The sequence below is a fragment of the Malaya genurostris genome, chromosome 2 (genome assembly GCF_030247185.1).
Source record: "Malaya genurostris strain Urasoe2022 chromosome 2, Malgen_1.1, whole genome shotgun sequence".
NCBI classification, from domain to species: domain Eukaryota; kingdom Metazoa; phylum Arthropoda; class Insecta; order Diptera; family Culicidae; genus Malaya; species Malaya genurostris.
In genome coordinates this window covers 98,586,099-98,607,109 of record NC_080571.1, presented here as the reverse complement: position 1 = coordinate 98,607,109, position 21,011 = coordinate 98,586,099, and the positions used below count along the sequence as shown (strand labels likewise).

The 21,011-nt window shown below is 36.0% G+C and overlaps 2 protein-coding genes across 21 annotated transcripts in view; one reads left to right on the top strand and one right to left on the bottom strand.

Annotated features, from left to right (window-relative positions):
- LOC131427151 (voltage-dependent calcium channel type A subunit alpha-1) overlaps nucleotides 1-21,011 on the bottom strand; it is a 394,973-nt gene that overhangs the window by 319,882 nt on the left and 54,080 nt on the right. The gene's annotated exons all lie outside the window — the stretch shown is intronic.
- LOC131428720 (uncharacterized) lies at nucleotides 2,420-4,788 on the top strand. Its single transcript, XM_058592767.1, has 3 exons — nucleotides 2,420-2,726; nucleotides 2,784-3,126; nucleotides 3,182-4,788. Exon 3 carries the CDS (start codon nucleotides 3,754-3,756, stop codon nucleotides 4,786-4,788), a length of 1,035 nt encoding a protein of 344 aa, XP_058448750.1. The 5' UTR covers nucleotides 2,420-2,726; nucleotides 2,784-3,126; nucleotides 3,182-3,753.

Below are 21,011 nucleotides of genomic sequence, written 5' to 3'. Positions count from 1 at the left end.
CATTTGCGACTAGTTTGATCAAAATCGGTCCAGCCATCTCTGAGATCTCGACCTCTTAGTTGACAACACACATACAGACACACACACACATACACACACACACACACACACACACATACACACACACACACACAGACATTTGCTCAGTTCGTCGAGCTGAATCGATTGGTATATGACATTCGGCCCTCCGGGCCTCGGAAAATTTTTCGAAAGTTTGAGCGAATTCTATACCTATTTTTTATATATATAAAAAAAGGTAAAAAACACATTTGTGCTCTTGTTGCAACATAGTTTGGAAAAGAATCTAATAAATACGTTTTTGACAGTATTGCTAAATAAATGAAAATCGAACTCGTTAGAGCAACTCTGTTGAATAAGCCGCACATACTGGAGACTGATTGGAGACTGACTCATTGAAACCATAGCTAGTTCTAACGCGATGAACTCGAGCAGCTTTTGTCAAATTATCGGCAATCACCAACACTGTTTACGCATCAAATCAAATTCGACTAAAATTGAATAAGGAGTGTATCGAAAATAAGCTACCCACATACATTTGTGTTGTACGCATGGATTTGTGATGGTTTTTTATGCTCAGATCACAGCATGCTGTGCGTTTGGATGTCAACTTTCGTTTGTTTACTTGTTTGTGCGGTTGAAATTCTGCGTTTTCAAAATGTCGCGTATTGAAAAGGAAGTGAAAATTAAGGTTCTGGACACATGGTTAAACGAGAAGGGTATTACTATGCGAAAATTGGCGAGCCGGTTTGGAATTCATCATGTCAGTGTTAAAACCATCATTAATAAGTTTGGGAAACACTTTTCTTTGGATGAGCTACCAGGAAGAGGCAGGAAACCCGGTTCTTCCAACCCGAAACTGGACCAGAAAGTGGTATCTCTAATCATGAAAAACAAATCAATGTCAATACGTGATTTGGCCAAAAAAGCTGGAACGAGCGCGGAATGATCAAGCGTATCAAGAGGTGAAATCACCTGAAGACCTACAAAAATCAGAAAATCTCGGAACAAAGTGTAGAACAGAAGAAGCGATCAGCAACAAGGGCCCGGAAATTGTATTCGCGTATTTTGCAGTGTCCGGATGCATGCGGTTTGATGGACGATGAGACTTATGTAAAGGAGGACTCAAAAACCCTTCCAGGTCCACAATATTTTATTGTCGTCGTTGGGAAGGATGTGAACGATGCGGACAGCTCGATTCAAGTGAAGAAATTCGATCGAAAGGTACTGGTATGGCAAGAAATATGTTCCTGTGGTTTGAAGTCAACCATTTTTTACACTACCGGAACTATAAATGCAGAAATCTATCGATCTGAGTGTCTCCAAAAGAGATTCCTTTATATAAGAAGCATAGTACACCTCCATTGTTTTGGCAGGATTTAGCGTCAGCTCACTATGCCAAAACCACTCTCAATTGGCTTGCGGAAAATGGTTTAAATTTCGTTGAGAAAAATATCAATCCACCAAATTGCCCTCAGCTTCGACCCATCGATCGTTACTGGGCAATCGTGAAGAGGGTCTTCAAGAAGACTGGTAAGGCAGCTGGGAACATGCAGGAGTTCAAAAAGAATTGGGCTCAAGCGTCCAAAAAATGCGATGCAACACTTGACCGGAACTTGATGAAGAGCGTTTGACCAAAAGTTCGAAAATTCGTGAAGGTATAACTTAAGTTTCATCCGATTTTCGTTATGCCCAAGTTTAACCTCGTACAATAAAGGATCAATTTTTAGTTTGAATAAAATATCGTTTTTTATCATAATTCGAAAGAAAGATTTGTGGAGAGCTTATTTTCGATACACTCCTTAATTATCAGAGAGTCTTTGACTAGGAGCCTGATGATACTGACGGTATGGTGCTGGTCTCACACACCAGCTAGCCTGGATCGATTGCCAACCCTAATTTGGATAATTCCTAATGTCATGGTAATGCAACTATCCTGTATGCAAAGAGTCGTAATAGAGGACCATGTTTTTTTTCTCTCAGTTCGGGTTTTAATACCTAGACCATGTTTTGCTTTTTGATGTCACTTCTAATGTAAACACGCGGTTTAAGTACGGTTCTGATACCGTTGGAACTTCATCAAAAAGGTGCGGAGAACTTTCCCCGTTAGCCGAGACCGGATAAAGTTTTTTTCTGTGTACCCATTCATTTAAACATGGTCCGTGGGAATGCTTTTAATTAGCAACTAGGGTAATAGAGGTATTTTGGCCAGTTCATATATTTTGGCCCACCTGACAAACTTTTTAGGATTTAACCAATGTTAAGTAACCCATGTTGCATCTATTGAAGCTATTCACATTAAATTACCTATTGCGGAACGATTTTTAAAAGATATTTCAACATTTGCTAGTTATTTTTACAAAAAAAACATCATTAAAATGTGGTAGTCAGTTGATACCTACGGATTACGAGAAATTGAGAGGAGGTTGAATTTTCGCAATCATTTTTCATAAGATATTACATCTCTAAAACGACGTGTTTTGTGCATGTAATGAAGTAGGCCAATAATTACGAACTATTTAAAGTAAGTATTATGAAAATAAAAGCAAAACAATCGTTTATAATTAAAAATACGCCATGTCCAGAATGCATTCCATATTTTAAGACAAAATGTATTTTTGCCATAGCCTTTGTTTGAGTGTGAAGAGACGGTTTGTCAACAACAACTTCTTACAGAGGAATTATGCATTTAGCTTTGAGCATTCGAGGTTTGCAAAATATACTCAGATAAATCTATAAATACACTTATTATTTTTCGTTTGCAGATGGCTAAAACAAAAAAGAACATGAGGGAGAAAAGGTACACGGAAGAAGGTGTACAAAAATGTTTAAGTGAGATAAGGAGCGGAATATCTATCCGTAGTGCATGCATACGCTTTGGAATACCGCGATCAACTATAAAATTCCGCATGAGTAAAAATTACAAGCAACAAATTAGATCCGGACCACCTACTGCTCTTCGATCGGAACAAGAAACAGAACTGGTTAATTGGATATTAAAGATGGCCCGGAAGGGTTTCCCAGTTACTAAGTACCGATTAATAAATAGTGTGATGAATTATCTCGAACATAATCCCAATATGAATGTCTTCAAAAACGGCAAACCAAGTAAATACTTTTTTTCTGCTTCCATAATAAGACTCACGGTTTGTATTACCAACAGGTAGCGCATGGTTCAATTCTTTCATGAGTCGTCATAAGGTACTTTCTATTCGCAAACCGGAAAGTGTCACAAAGGCAAGTGCTAATGTTACAGAACTCGATATACGGAATTGGTTCAAGGAAGTTTTAACGGTTTTGGAAGAATAGGGACTATCTGAAGTCCTTATGAGCGCAGGCAGTGTACTTAATGGTGATGAATCTTCATTCTATCTTGATCCATCCATCGATAAAGTAATCTCAAGACGTGGAGAAAAAAATGTATATAAAGTCGACCAGGGCCCTACCAAAAAGAATATAACAGTTATGTTCACTTGTGCGGCTGATGGAAAGATGTTTCCTCCTATGGTTGTTTTGCCATATAAAAAAATACCAACCGACATAACTCGAAGTGTACCTGCTGATTGGGGACTAGCTAAAACCGATTCTGGTTGGATGACAAGATCGTGTTTCTAAAAATATATCAAGTTTATACTTCAACCGCAGTTGGCAAAGGAAAATGCGCTACCAGCTATATATTTTATTGATGGTCATTCTTCTCATACTGCTTGGGAAACTGCAGAAGAATGCCGCAAGATGGGCATACACTTAGTTTGCCTGTATGCAAACTGCACTAGAATACTACAGCCCCTTGATGTTGCGGTATTCAAACCTATGAAAAGTTCATGGCTTAAAGTGGTAGATGATTGGAAATGTTTAAATCCTAATAAATATTTAAAAACAGAAAATTTTGCTCCGCTTCTTGCGAAAGCTATTAAATCAGTTGAGAGTAAAATAATACAAAACGGATTCAAAGCGTGTGGACTATATCCATTCAATGAAAATAATATCGACTACAGTAAATGTTTGGCGAACAGTCTTCCAGTAGGCGAAAATTTCGAGAATAAAGGGACGGATACTCGACAAATTACTTCACTAACATTTCCCATTGTACGATCGAAAGCTGTGGAAATTTTAACATTGATAGGGCCCGACCGTATATCGCTTTACAAAAGAAATAATCCTGATGATTTTCCATCTGATGAAGATAAAATTCTTGCGCGCGTGTATAAACTTCTTGAACCCTTGGATTCGTCTTCGAATATGAATATTCCTGGAAGTAATACTACAAAGATGCATATAGAGCCAAACATGCATATTGCAGAGTTTGTCAATATGGACAATGTGGAATCTGTAACAGAGGTAGAATATTTGGACAAACAAGAGTCATATGAAAGCGGAATGTTGGACTTTTATCAGTCGACCAGTGAGGATCCACTGAAAGAATGTGTTTCAGATTTAAATATTATTCAACAAAACAATTTAACTGATGAAATCTGTGAGAATATTTCACAAATTTCGTTGTCTCAATTTTTAACGTCACCAGAAACGCCACATAGAACCGGGAACAGACGCTTTAAACATCGAAGCCCAGCTGTTCTTACCTCACGCCGTAGACTACAATATCACAAAGCACTACAAGAAGAAAAAGTTAAAGAAATTGAAGTAAAACAAAGAAAAGCAGAACTACGAAAGAAGAAACAACTGGAGGAAAAGAAACGAAAAAGACAAATTGCTATTTTTATCTTGATTGTATTTTATACGTTAATGTCTGAGAAATACATATTCTAATATTATTTCTAAGTTTTATTGCTGAAACATTTCGCATTTATTTGAAGATACTGCTTAAGATATAATCTTTGTTTACTTTTTTTGCATTTACACATTGAAAAATTACGATTTTAGCGTAACGAATAGCTAAATTAGAGATGATATTGTTCTATTATTAGTTGGAATAGCTTTACAATTTAGCTAAATGTTTATTTAAAAGTAAAAGTGATTTATTTATTTGTTTATTTATTCATATTATCATATTTTTTAAGGGGGGTCAAAATGTAAGTGATACAAATTTGCTCTGGCCAAAATATATTTCCACCATGGGCCAAAATAAAATTGGGGTGGCGAAAATAAACAAAAAACAAAATATTTGGAATCTATAATTGCAAATACAGTCTTGATAATATCACGCCGCAAAAAAGTTTATATCGTAGAAAAGTCGTGTATTAATGATCTCGGTTTGAAATTTCAACATACTGTATGGAACTAGCCCACTAAATTCTCAATATTGTAAAACTGCTTCCTAAAGCGGGCCAAAATACCTCTGTTACCCTAATCCTCGTGAATTGGTTGAAAGTTTTCCTCTTAAAATACATTTTAATCTCATTTTCCGAGTTTGGTCACTGTTGGCAGTAAGAGGAGGAGATTATGCGGTGGTCAGGTTGTTTTAATTAGCATGCACGGGAATAAACGTTGCTGTCAAACAAAATGCTTTTTGGGTGTATACAAAAAGAGAATCAAAACGGAAATGTTGTTTGGGCCAAATGGTGTACGAAACGTCCATCGGCCCCTTCCGCAGACAGTGAAAGCATCAACGCTTGTACCTTACAATGTAGAACACGATGCCGGGAGCAATCTGTTGCACGACAGTTTTGTGATTAGGATGAGCGGTGGAATTTCCTTACCGCTGTCAACGCTCAAATGGAAATCACAAGAATGTGATTTGTAAGCACGAAACACTGACAAACCTTTGCCGGTCCGTGTTGGAGACCGGCATCCGGGACTCATGTGACAAAGGAAGGCAGAACTGGAAGGGTCCCATTCTATAGTCCATTAATATCAATGTTATATTCCGTCAGCTGTGGGGCGAAGTGGTGTTTTCGCAGGTAGACAAACAAATTGTCGCTCATCGGTTGTTCGGGCCACACGCAGATGTCTGACGATGCATGGTCTGAGCAAACTTTACATATCCCAAGCGCCTGCCGGGGTCGGGGGGCGATGAATGTTTTATCGGATGACAACGAAGGTAGCACATTCATTTGATCTTCCTGCGTGTTGTTTCTGCTCCACCGAGGTGATTGTTGAACTGCGAAAATCCACTTTGATGTCGTGTAATAACATTTGCAAATTTTCCTTGATTCATTGTTTTTCTGTGATGCTTGAGATGTGACACAATGAACAATCAATCCATCTTGACACGAGCACTGGGATTGAAGTGTGTCGCTATGAGATTACGAATGATGATTAATTTCTGATTAGATTTGACGGTGATGGGAACAAAAATAGTCCTTTTTATGATAATGAATTAAATTCAGTCACAGCACTTTCTACCTCACCGGATGTGTTTGAATCTGTGGTAATCTATTGCAAGCAATGGAAATACATTGAAATTTAAACTATGATTTAAGCACAGCTTGATAGTTTCTGGAGTGATACCTATGAATTTTGCTCGACCGTCATCCACTATTTCCAACCATATATGTCGCATATTGTAGGAAAACAAGCTTGAATCCAGACGATTTAAATAAAAAAGCTACCAAACACTCAATCAACCATCCGGATAAAGACTATTCAAATGACTTCGTATGTTGTCATGTTTTTTTTTCTCGAGCTATGAAGGACCGATTTTGAAAAATTCGTAAGCCAAAGGGCAAACACAAAAGAGAGAACTCGAGCGCCAATCCTAGCGATAGGACTTTGTCATCGTGCATTGCCATGTTCGTCGGTCCAGTCCGGTCCGGTCCGTTAGGAGAAACCGGTTAAATCAATGCAAGTACATACGTCAAATGCAAAGTGGCACAAAGTAGAAAGGAACAGAAAACGAAAACATATTCTGCTCCACGGCACATGAAAATGCAGCATAGAAAACTTCTAGAAAGTCCTTTGAATAAGCACAGCGACCTACTGGGCAGAGGCACTTTCACTAATGTCCGAGAACAGGGGTACCGTTCAAAAACTACGTGGACCGTAATTTCGGTCTTTCGAATCTCTCGTCCCTCTTAGTAAACTTTCGTAAACTTCCTCAAATGTCACCTTTCCTTTTCCTCTTAAAGCCGGTACAGGCTTTTAATTTTTACTAAAAATCACGAAAAACTTTTTTACATTAGCGTTTCCATGCATCTTTCGCCCGACAGAAATTTTAGATGGAGGAAAAAGTACCGCAGGTGAGAAGAGCTGCTTATTTAACATTACAGTATATTAAATAATGTAGTGACTGGGATGACAAACCGGATTTTAAAAGCGCATTTAAGCAGAAAAGTATCCTGAAATTGACGCATTCTCAATAAATGAGTGCAAACCAACAGCCTCATATTCGTTTTCTGCTGTCTCGTTCGTAAATGACCGCATCCGAAACAAACAAAGAGAGACGAAGCAGTTTCGTCTCTCATTGCATAAAAAGAGAGTATCAATGTTGCCGTCACTCGTTCATCTATGACAAGACGAAACCAAACTAACGTCTGCAGAGAGAATCAGAAGAATTTCAGTTCTTATTCTTTCATCGATATAATGAAAATCTATGGCGTTTGGCTATAAAGAGTGACTAAAATAGGATAAAACGAAGTAGTTACACCGCAGAAAACTGGAACTACTACAGATTCGAGCACCAACAGGTAAAAGTCATTGTGAAACCTTTTTCTGTCATTTTCGATTCTCAAAACTTCGGTTGAATATCGCCACAGCATACTATGGAATTTTCACTGAAAACCGCAAATGACTGAAAGGGAAAATGAAAGAAAGATCACAATTTTGCAACTACTGTTCTGCTTTCATCGTTGATTGGACATGCAATTCGTTCTCATTATTTGCAAGCGCAGCTGAGAGTGACATTTATTTCTCGTCATTTTCGTATATATTGAATCAATGACAATGGCTTTTATTAGCTCTGGTCTTCAGTATGGCACTACTTCAAAAGTTACAACAACTTTGGAACCGCTAACTGCACAAAACATGGTGTTCAAGAAAAAGTTGTAGGACATCAAATGGGCACTCCTAACAAATGGCACACTGGAAAACTGAGGAACACGTTTCGAAGAAGTAGAAAATCAAACAAAACAAAACCTTTTTTAACTAACATAACCTTTTCAATTTGAAAACAGTTGTGTCAAGTTAATAAGAATTTTTCTTTGTTTTGCATCATCCCACTAAATGATTAAACACACTTTACCCTATAATTCTAGGACCGGAAGTCGGACCCACATGAAATTAAACAGCAACCTATGAGACTGTAGGAACTTTTGGCATTAAAAATGCCTTACTCTTCACTATACGGGGCCGGGTGTCAATTAAAAGTTTCAAAAATAGCCGCGTAACCTTTTTGTGTCATAATTTTGAACGTTAATAATTCGGTCATTTGTTGATGGATTGTTATAATTTAACAACCAATCGATTCGGAAACTTTTAACTTAAACATGTATGACGACGTCGTTTCAGTATTTCAATAGCATACTATTGAAAAAATGGTTGGAATCGACCTATGTTTTCATCCACCAATCCCTGCTTTACAAAATGACGTCAACTTATTGTTCGGCATAGGAGGCTTTGCGTCATGCATAAAAAACACCACATCGTTCTGCGTAGTATGAAGAGAAATCTATAAATATAGGCTGCACAATATTTCTTTGCCTAGTTGATGTTTGACTGCGAATGAAACAAGAAGCACGTCCAGTGAGCTGATGACTGGATTGTATATGCGTTCACTTGCTGGATTGTCGCTTTTGCATTATGTGTTGGTGAAACTTCCTGCAGTCTGCACAACACCGCTTCGTGTTCGCTTGAATATCTTATATATCATCTAGCTATTGAAGAACCGAATCAGCATGGTTATCGGTTCTTTTGAAACATCCCATGTATTTAGCAAATTGTTGGTCGATTTTGCCATTAAAATGCCTGACACTTCGCTTCCCGAGGCTGGGTGTCAAATTAAAACATGCAAAACTAATCGCGTAACATTTTTCTGCCATAATTTTGAACGCTCATACCTCAGTTATTTGTTGATGAATTTATATAATTCAACAACCAATCGATTCGGAAACATTTAACTTAAACTTATGAGAAAACGTCATTTGAATATTTCAATTGCATTCCATTGAAAAATTTATTTGAATTGAGTATTTTATTTTGGTTCTCTGGTAACTATCAGGCTAATTTAGTATTATCGGCAATAGATCTAATTCGGATCTAATTTACAGCGCTTGTTCCTCGATGATTTGTTAATGGAATTTCCTCATTTAAATGATTCCAAAGCTTCAATATTGTAAGCTTAAAAATGTTTTAATTTGTCAATGGATCGGTTTGCATACTTAAATCTCCATTCCCATACGATCAAAACGGTGGCGCGAAAATGGATTCAGTATAAAGTTGTATTATTATGATAATCATAGAAACTTCTTCTTCATTATATGTGACTGAACAAGTTGTTGTCCCACCAGGTATTAAACGCTTCAAAAGATTCAAAATTAAATTCTGAAACTTATCTAAAAGCGGCCTCCTCGGTTTGGTAGTATAAATGAGTTCCACAGGCTCACATATACAGTACAATTAGATACAATATCATATAGTATCAAAGATAAACTAAAGGTAAGTTTACTTGCGATTTTACATGTATCGTTTGAATAGCAACCCTCGTAGAATTTGGTTAACCGCCAGTTTCAGTTCAATTATTATTTGCTTCAAAACACGCGTTGTAACTATGACAATGTTCATTCATGTGTTAATAACATCAAGTTACAATATGAACAAAATTTCTGAATTTTGTTGCGTATCCATTTCGTATATTCCTAATATGCCAAAGCGAAAATCAATGTAAGTAACTAAATATTTTATACGGACTGTTTCACATTTTTCTTCCTCGTATTGTTGCCATATTATTTACCGACACTTTCCGAAGATTATCGACGATTTTGAAGAAGGATTAATAAAATTACACTATTACTGAGCTTACTGGTACAACATTTTTCGTTAAAATAAATAAAATCTTCTCTTGGATCGATTAACTGTTTATAAAATTAATAAGTTTGTATGTTTCTCGAAGATTATTGTCATAAAATAAAACAGTTTAATTTGTTCAGGATTAAATCTTTAGGTTGTTTGTATCTAAAATTGAGCTTTCAAGTAACTTTGAATTCTAGTTAAAGGACGTTATTCAAAATCTTAACAATGTAAAAAATTGTGGAAAGGGATCAAAATTGAATATAATTAATTATCAAGAAAAAATCTAATTGTCAATTTTATCATTCGCCAACAATCTAAGCGCTTAAACTAGAGCAAGTTTGTAATTAGTCAATTGAAAAAGTTTTTAGTTTAGTGTATCATCATCTCTTTATTTTTGTATATATTATGAAGACCTTAGAAACGTTCCATTTTTAATGTTATTGTGCTCGGTCGTGTCTTGAATACAACCCTCTAATTTTTTTTTGGAGCACAAGTTTGTGGAAATCAATCAAATCATCTCTGAGAAAATTGAGTGAGTCTCGTTCTAGAGTTTTTGACCACTATTACCGGAACTTCTGGAATAATGAACTTGGAACCAGTAGAGCCGAAGTCACTTCGTTTATTAAGTAACTAATAAAGCCTACAAATTAAATTAGTTTTGAGCCAAATCTAGAAAAATTTTACCCTTTTTTGTCCTCTGGGCCAACTTTCACAGGTCAATTTTCCAAATGAATACATACACTTTTGGCATTAAAAATGCCTTACTCTTCACTATACGGGGCCGGGTGTCAATTAAAAGTTTCAAAAATAGCCGCGTAACCTTTTTGTGTCATAATTTTGAACGTTAATAACTCGGTCATTTGTTGATGGATTGTTATAATTTAACAACCAATCGATTCGGAAACTTTTAACTTAAACATGTATGACGACGTCGTTTCAGTATTTTAATAGCATACTATTGAAAAAATGGTTGGAATCGACCTATGTTTTCATCCACCAATCCCTGCTTTACAAAATGACGTCAACTTCTTGTTCGGCATAGGAGGCTTTGCGTCATGCATAAAAAACACCGCATCGTTCTGCGTAGTATGAAGAGAAATCTATAAATATAGGCTGCACAATATTTCTTTGCCTAGTTGATGTTTGACTGTGAATGAAACAAGTAGCTCGTCCAGTGAGCTGATGATTTAATTGTATATGCGTTCACTTGCTGGATTGTCGCTTTTGTATTATGCGTTGGTGAAACTTCCTGCTGTCTGCACAACACCGCTTCGTGTTCGCTTGAATATCTTATATATCATCTAGCTATTGAAGAACCGAATCAGCGTGGTTATCGGTTCTTTTGAAACATCCCATGTATTTAGCAAATTGTTGGTCGATTTTGCCATTAAAAATGCCTTACACTTCGCTTCCCGAGGCTGGGTGTCAAATTAAAACATGCAAAACTAATCGCGTAACATTTTTCTGCCATAATTTTGAACGCTCATACCTCAGTCATTTGTTGATGGATTTATATAATTCAACAACCAATCGATTCGGAAACATTTAACTTAAACTTATGAGAAAACGTCATTTGAATATTTCAATTGCATTCCATTGAAAAATTCATTTGAATTGAGTATTTTATTTTGGTTCTCTGGTAACTATCAGGCTAATTTAGTATTATCGGCAATAGATCTAATTCGGATCTAATTTGCAGTGCTTGTTCCTCGATGATTTGTTAATGGATTTTCCTCATTTAAATGATTCCAAAGCTTCAATATAGTAAGCTTAAAAATGTTTAAATTTGTCAACGGATCGGTTTGCATACTTAAATCTCCATTCCCATACAAACAAAACGGTGGCGCGAAAATGGATTCAGTATAAAGTTGTGTTATTATGATAATCATAGAAACTTCTTCTTAATTATATGTGACTGAACAAGTTGTTGTCCCACCAGGTATTAAACGCTTCAAAAGATTCAAAATTAAATTCTGAAACTTCTAAAAGCGGCCTCCTCGGTTTGGTAGTATAAATGAGTTCCACAGGCTCACATATACAGTACAATTAGATGCAATATCATAGAGTATCAAAGATAAACTAAAGGTAAGTTTACTTGCGATTTTACATGTATCGTTTGAATAGCAATTCTCGTAGAATTTGGTTAACCGCCAGTTTCAGTTCAATTATTATTTGCTTCAAAACACGCGTTGTAACTATGACAATGTTAATTCATGTGTTAATAACATCAAGTTACAATATGAACAAAATTTCTGAATTTTGTTGCGTATCCATTTCGTATATTCCTAATATGCCAAAGCGAAAATCAATGTAAGTAACTAAATATTTTATGCGGACTGTTTCACATTTTTCTTCCTCGTATTGTTGCCATATTATTTACTGACACTTTCCGAAGATTATCGACGATTTTGAAGAAGGATTAATAAAATTACACTATTACTGAGCTTACTGGTACAACATTTTTCGTTAAAATAAATAAAATCTTCTCTTGGATCGATTTACTGTTTATAAAATTAATAAGTTTGTACGTTTCTCGAAGATTATTGTCATAAAATAAAACAGTTTCATTTGTTCAGGATTAAATCTTTAGGTTGTTTGTATCTAAAATTGAGCTTTCAAGTAACTTTGAGTTCTAGTTAAAGGACGTTATTCAAAATCTTAACAATGTAAAAAATTGTGGAAAGGGATCAAAATTGAATATAATTAATTATCAAGAAAGAATCTAATTGTCAATTTTATCATTCGCCAACAATCTAAGCGCTTAAACTAGAGCAAGTTTGTAATTAGTCAATAGAAAAAGTTTTTAGTTTAGTGTATCATCATCTCTTTATTTTTGTATATATTATGAAGACCCTAGAAACGTTTCATTTTTAATGTTATTGTGCTCGGTCGTGTCTTGAATACAACCCTCTAATTTTTTTTTTATATGAGAAAGGCAATAAGTGTACTTTTATAGAAAACCATCTTTGTCATGATTTTGTAATAACACTAACTAGTAGGTACAAGTTGTAGAACAGTTTTTCAAATTTACATATTTTTCACTTGAAAAATATAGATTTAAATGTGACAACTCTGCACGTTGTACGAAATTGAACAAAGCACGCTGCGAACAGAGCAAAGCCGCACGTACCGACGCGTACCAGTTTTGCATCGTCATTTTGAATGACCATTTGAATGTTTTGATACTCATAGCTCTATAATTCCGGAACCGGAAGTCGGATCTGGATGAAATTGAGCAGTATATTTAAAGACAATAAAAGCTTTAATTTGAATCATGATTCGTGAAAATCGGTTTAACCGTTGCTGAAAAATCGAATTCGGTTCCGTTTTTGCAGCGTTTCTTTACTATTATCAGTGCTTTCGGAAGTGGAAACCGGAGACAAGTAGTCCCAAAGGAGTTTTATAGAATTTTGATGCTATGAACCAGATTCTGCTGTCGTTGAACTGGAAACACTTATTTTCTATTAACGACTGCTACTCTGCTGCTATGTTATGGTCTCATGTAATCTCGTACTCTATAGATCCATTCATACCAAAAAAAATTCGCTGTGAACCGATACATCCCCCCATGGCGAATCTGACCTTGAAACGTTGTAAATGCTCTAAACGGTCTGCATTAAGGAAATTATCTAAACGGTCTTCGCTTCAATTGCTATCTCACTATATCTACCTCAACAACCGCTATAAACGACTTAACAAAATGTTGTACGATTCTCACCTGCTTCGAGATCAGATATTTCGTGATGACGTTGAATCATCGGCGATATCTGATATTTGCTACTTATTTCAACGACATTTCTGCAGTGTATTCTCCAATAAAATTCTATCGAGTAATCAGATCTCCAAAGCTATCATCAATGCTTCAGGCCGCTCTCCAACTGGTTCTCACCCCTTCATAACAACTGCTATGAATGAAAAAGCGTGTATTAAGATGAAATCGTCTTCTTAAGCTGGACCGGATAGTATTCCCTCGTTAGTATTGAAAAAGTGCTCAAAAAGTCTTCTAATTGCACTGTCAAAGCTTTTCAATATTTCGCTAAGGTCAGGAACATTTCCAAATAAGGAGTGTATCGAAAATAAGCTATCCACAATTTATTCTTTCAAACTATGATAAAAAACGATATTTTATTCAAACTAAAAATTAATCCTTTATTGTACGAGGTTAAACTTTGGCATAATGAAAACCGGATGAAATTTAAGTTATTCCACGAATTTTAGAACTTTTGATCGAACGCTCTTTATCAAGTTCCGGACAATTGCTGCATCGCATTTTTTGGACGCTTGAGACCAAATTTATTTGAACTCCTGCATGTTCCCAGCTGCCTTACCAGTCTTCTTGAAGACCCTCTTCAGCTCAATTGCCAGTAACGTTCGATGGGTCGAAGCTGAGGGCAATTTGGTGGATTGATAATTTTCTCAACAAAATTTACACCCTTTTCCGCAAGCCAATTGAGAGTGGTTTTGGCATAGTGAGCCGACGCTAAATCCTGCCAAAACAGTGGATGTGTACTATGCTTCTTATATAAAGGCAGCTATCTCTTCTGGAGACACTCAGATCGATAGAATTCTGCATTTATAGTTGCGGTAGTGTAAAAATGGTTGACTCCAAACCACAGGAACACATTACTTGCCGTACCTGTATTCTTCGACCGAATTTCTCCACTTGAATCGACCTATACGCATCGCTCACATCCTTCCCAACGACGACAATAAAGAATTATGGACCTGGAAGGGGTTTTGAGTCCTCCTTTACATAAGTCTCATCGTCCATCAAAACGCATGCATCCGGACACTACAAAAGACGCAAATACAATTTCCGGGCCCTTGTTGCTGCTCGCTTCTTCTGATCCACACTTTGTTTCGAGATTTTCTGTTTCTTGTAGGTCTTCAGGTGATTTCGTCTCTTGATACGCTGGATGATTCCGACACTCGTTCCTGCTTTTTTGGCCAAATCACGTATTGACATTGATTTGTTCTTCATGATTAGAGACACCACTTTCTGGTCCAGTTTCGGGTTGGAAGAACCGGGTTTGCTGCCTCTTTCTGGTAGCTCATCCAACGAATAGTGTTCTTTAAACTGATTAATGATGGTTTTACCACTGGCATGATGAATTCCAGACCGCTTCGCCAATTATCGCATAGTAATACCCTTCTCACTTAGTCATGTGTCCAGAACCTTAATTCTCCCTTCCTTTTCAATACGCGACATCTCGAAAACGCTAAATTTCAACCGCACAAACAAGTAAACAAACGAAAGCTGACAGCCAAACCCATAGTATGCTGTGATCTGAGTATAAAAAAAAATTAGAGGGTTGTATTCAAGACACGACCGAGCACAATAACATTAAAAATGAAACGTTTCTAGGGTCTTCATAATATATACAAAAATAAAGAGATGATGATACACTAAACTAAAAACTTTTTCTATTGACTAATTACAAACTTGCTCTAGTTTAAGCGCTTAGATTGTTGGCGAATGATAAAATTGACAATTAGATTCTTTCTTGATAATTAATTATATTCAATTTTGATCCCTTTCCACAATTTTTTACATTGTTAAGATTTTGAATAACGTCCTTTAACTAGAACTCAAAGTTACTTGAAAGCTCAATTTTAGATACAAACAACCTAAAGATTTAATCCTGAACAAATGAAACTGTTTTATTTTATGACAATAATCTTCGAGAAACGTACAAACTTATTAATTTTATAAACAGTAAATCGATCCAAGAGAAGATTTTATTTATTTTAACGAAAAATGTTGTACCAGTAAGCTCAGTAATAGTGTAATTTTATTAATCCTTCTTCAAAATCGTCGATAATCTTCGGAAAGTGTCAGTAAATAATATGGCAACAATACGAGGAAGAAAAATGTGAAACAGTCCGCATAAAATATTTAGTTACTTACATTGATTTTCGCTTTGGCATATTAGGAATATACGAAATGGATACGCAACAAAATTCAGAAATTTTGTTCATATTGTAACTTGATGTTATTAACACATGAATTAACATTGTCATAGTTACAACGCGTGTTTTGAAGCAAATAATAATTGAACTGAAACTGGCGGTTAACCAAATTCTACGAGAATTGCTATTCAAACGATACATGTAAAATCGCAAGTAAACTTACCTTTAGTTTATCTTTGATACTCTATGATATTGCATCTAATTGTACTGTATATGTGAGCCTGTGGAACTCATTTATACTACCAAACCGAGGAGGCCGCTTTTAGAAGTTTCAGAATTTAATTTTGAATCTTTTGAAGCGTTTAATACCTGGTGGGACAACAACTTGTTCAGTCACATATAATTAAGAAGAAGTTTCTATGATTATCATAATAACACAACTTTATACTGAATCCATTTTCGCGCCACCGTTTTGTTTGTATGGGAATGGAGATTTAAGTATGCAAACCGATCCGTTGACAAATTTAAACATTTTTAAGCTTACAATATTGAAGCTTTGGAATCATTTAAATGAGGAAAATCCATTAACAAATCATCGAGGAACAAGCACTGCAAATTAGATCCGAATTAGATCTATTGCCGATAATACTAAATTAGCCTGATAGTTACCAGAGAACCAAAATAAAATACTCAATTCAAATGAATTTTTCAATGGAATGCAATTGAAATATTCAAATGACGTTTTCTCATAAGTTTAAGTTAAATGTTTCCGAATCGATTGGTTGTTGAATTATATAAATCCATCAACAAATGACTGAGGTATGAGCGTTCAAAATTATGGCAGAAAAATGTTACGCGATTAGTTTTGCATGTTTTAATTTGACACCCAGCCTCGGGAAGCGAAGTGTAAGGCATTTTTAATGGCAAAATCGACCAACAATTTGCTAAATACATGGGATGTTTCAAAAGAACCGATAACCACGCTGATTCGGTTCTTCAATAGCTAGATGATATATAAGATATTCAAGCGAACACGAAGCGGTGTTGTGCAGACAGCAGGAAGTTTCACCAACGCATAATACAAAAGCGACAATCCAGCAAGTGAACGCATATACAATTAAATCATCAGCTCACTGGACGAGCTACTTGTTTCATTCACAGTCAAACATCAACTAGGCAAAGAAATATTGTGCAGCCTATATTTATAGATTTCTCTTCATACTACGCAGAACGATGCGGTGTTTTTTATGCATGACGCAAAGCCTCCTATGCCGAACAAGAAGTTGACGTCATTTTGTAAAGCAGGGATTGGTGGATGAAAACATAGGTCGATTCCAACCATTTTTTCAATAGTATGCTATTAAAATACTGAAACGACGTCGTCATACATGTTTAAGTTAAAAGTTTCCGAATCGATTGGTTGTTAAATTATAACAATCCATCAACAAATGACCGAGTTATTAACGTTCAAAATTATGACACAAAAAGGTTACGCGGCTATTTTTGAAACTTTTAATTGACACCCGGCCCCGTATAGTGAAGAGTAAGGCATTTTTAATGCCAAAAACGTGCTTAATCAACATAGCAGTGAGATGATACCTTTTTTATTAATCCGCATGTATTTTTTGCATGAATATTCTTCGGTATTTCAGTTTTCATGACATTATTCTAATGTCCGTCGTTTCAAGTGGCAATTTGAGATTTTAATCACTCATTACTCTGTAATGTCGAAACTGCAAATCGGATCGAATTTGAATCTAAAAGTGTAACAATCGATTAAACATTCCATGATATGTTGAAGTAATTTCCACTTTAGAGTTTAGGGTAATTTAAGGTACTTCCAGAGCTGGTATTCAGGAATCTGCATAACCTAAACCGATTCGTACGAATAAATTACAATATTTTTGAGTCCAACTTCAAAGCTTTTCGGGATTACCATCTTCTATATCGTTTAGAATTTTAAAAATTCATCATCCTACAATTCCAGAAGCGGAAGTCAGAATTGGATAAAATTGACTTTATTTTAATTTGAACTTATGTTTCTGAAATTCGATTTGGCTTTTTTTGAGAAAACGATTAAGCTTTGAGAAATGATTCGATACTGGAACCGGAATTCGAAATTCGGTGTAGCCGAAGTCAGACAAATTCACCTGAGTAGCTGTATAGTTTACATTTGTTTCAAAATGTTTGAAAATCAATGGGATACACAGTTTTAGTTTCGTTTCACATATCATCCTGTAGTTCCGGAACCAGAGGTCGGAACCAAACATGATTCAGGAACCTTGTTTGGGAGTATACTACTTTTCATATGAATCTTAGTTTGTAGAAAACGGTTGAGTTATCTCTGAAAAAAAATTGAGTGAAATTATTTGTCACACACGCATTTTCTGATCTCGACGAACTGATTCGAATGGTATATGGGAGTTATGTTATTCCAGCATTTATTGCTGTAAGTAGTTTAAATCAATATAATTATGGAATTGCTTTCAACTTGGAAATTCGAATTTGACATATTCGAATATAAAAAGTCGCTTACACAAAAATTTCGATATCTCCGTTAAAAATGGACAATCTATGGCTTGTTGGATAGGTATTACCGTGCGGAATCTAATTCTGAAAATATATTCTGTTTTCAAGGTCAATTGTAACAGATACTGTAAAAAACCTGTTTTAATCCACCTAGTGGTGTAATGATGCCTTTCTCATATCAATCAAACTATCATATATAATACTGTGGTATTTTTCAAAATTATTTTTCTTCGATTCCTAAAAGAATAATCGAAACAGATTTGTTTGACCGTCTACTGATAAAAACTATCAATTGGAAAAGATTAGAGGTCGATTTAGAAAACTATTTACGGTTTTTCGCTCTTTTCAGTGATGGTATAAAATTTTTAACACACTTTACCCTATATTTCCGGATTCGGAGATCGGATCCTGATGAAATTCAGGAATTACGTATGGGACCACAGGACCTTTCATTTGAACCTAAGTTTGTGAAAATCGGTCGCGCCATCTATGAGAAAAGTTAAAACACATATTTTCTTTTTTTTGCACATTTTACCCCATAACTCTCGAACCGGAAGTCGGATCCAAATAATATTCAGGAATTTTGTATGGGACCTCAAGACCTTTCATTTGAATCTAAGTTTGTGAAAATCGATTCAGCCATCTCTGAGAAAAGTTAGTGCACTTATTTTCACAATTTTTTGCACATTTTACCCCATAATTCCGGAACCGGAAGTCGGATTCAAATAATATTGAGGAATTTTGTATGGGACCACAAGACCTTTCATTTGAATCTAAGTTTGTGAAAATCGGTTCAGCCATCTCCGAGAAAAGTTAGTGCAAAAAAACGTTACATACACACATACGCACATACACACACAAACACATACACACACACACATACACACACACAGACATTTTGCGTACTCGACGAACTGAGTCGAATGGTATATGACACTCGGCCCTCCGGGCCTCGGTTCAAAAGTCGGTTTTCACAGTGATTGCATAACCTTTCTATATGAGAAAGGCAAAAACTGAAAATTTTGACATAAAACTTCGTATAACTCAAAAAGTAAACATCCGATCTCCAGACCATTTAATAACGTTCTGGGTGACGGGGAGACCTTTAATTTGCGACTAGTTTGATCAAAATCGGTCCAGCCATCTCTGAAATCTCGACCTCTTAGTTGACTACACACACACACACACACGGACATTTGCTCAGTTCGTCGAGCTGAATCGATTGGTATATGACATTCGGCCCTCCGGGCCTCGGAAAATTTTTCTAAAGTTTGAGCGAATTCTATACCTATATTTTATATTTATAAAAAAAAGGTAAAAACCATCATAAATACATGCGTACAACACAAATGTATGTGGATAGCTTATTTTCGATACACTTATTTGGAAAAAAATCATTTATTTTCCCAGTTTTCAAGAAGGGAAATAACGCCGATGTATCCAATTATCGTGGTATAGCCGTACTATGTGCCGTATCTAAATTAGTTGAAACTATAGTTCTGGATTTCTTGAAGCACAACCGCAACAACTACATTTCAGAAACTCAACACGGATTCATGCCGAAACGAAGAACTGCAACAAATTTACTCTGCTACACTTCTTTTATAGTTCGATCTCTACAAGCACGCCTACATGGTTAATGCAATCTACACTGATTTCTCTACAGCCTTTGACAAAATAAACCACTAAATAGCAGTAGCAAAACTCAATAAACTTGGTTTCAGTGGATCGTTGCTAAATTAGCTCGAGTGGTATCTAATTGGTCGTTAAATGTCTGTGAATATCGGAGACTTCATTACACTGCATTTCGCTGTCAACTCTGGAGTCCCTCAAGGCAGTCACTTATGACCATTCTTATTTTTACTCTACCTCAATGATCTCAACTTCATATTGAAATGCCAAAAACTATCCTTCCCAGACGACTTCAAACTATTTTATGTAGTTAAATGTCAAGAAGACACTATATATTTGCAGTCTCAGTTAGACTTATTCACAAACTGGTGTCAGAATAATAGAATGGTTTTGAATGCCTCGAAGTGTTCCGTTTTGTCGTTTACTCGTAAACGCTCTATGATTACCTACAACTATAGCATCTCGCACAATATACTGAAACGTGAATCTTCCGTGAAAGATTTGGGTATCATTCTTGATTCCAAGCTGGACTTCAAAAGTCACATCGATTATGTGATTTCAAAGTCCTCCAAGCTCTTGGGTTTCGTCTTTCTGGTAACACGAAGCTTTACTAATGTACACTGTCTTAAGGCATTACATTGTGCTCTAGTCCGTTCGACGCTAAAATATGCAGCTGTTGTCTGGACACTTCACTTTCAAATCGACACTGGACGCATCGAAGCTATCCAGCGTAAATTTGTTAGAATCGCTCTGTGCAACTTACCTTGGAGGGATCCCACTAATTTTCCTAGTTACAAAGATCGTTGTAAGCTTATTGACCTGGATCTGCTATCTGTTCGTAGGAATGTCTCCAAAGCCGATTTTGTTGCTGATTTATTACAATCACGTATCGATTGTCCCGAGCTTCTACAATTGATTAATCTGGACATTCATCGTTTCCTGCGTTTAGCCATTGCACGAACAAATTATGGTTACAATGAACCATTTTCCAGTATGTGCAGAACATTCAATAGCTG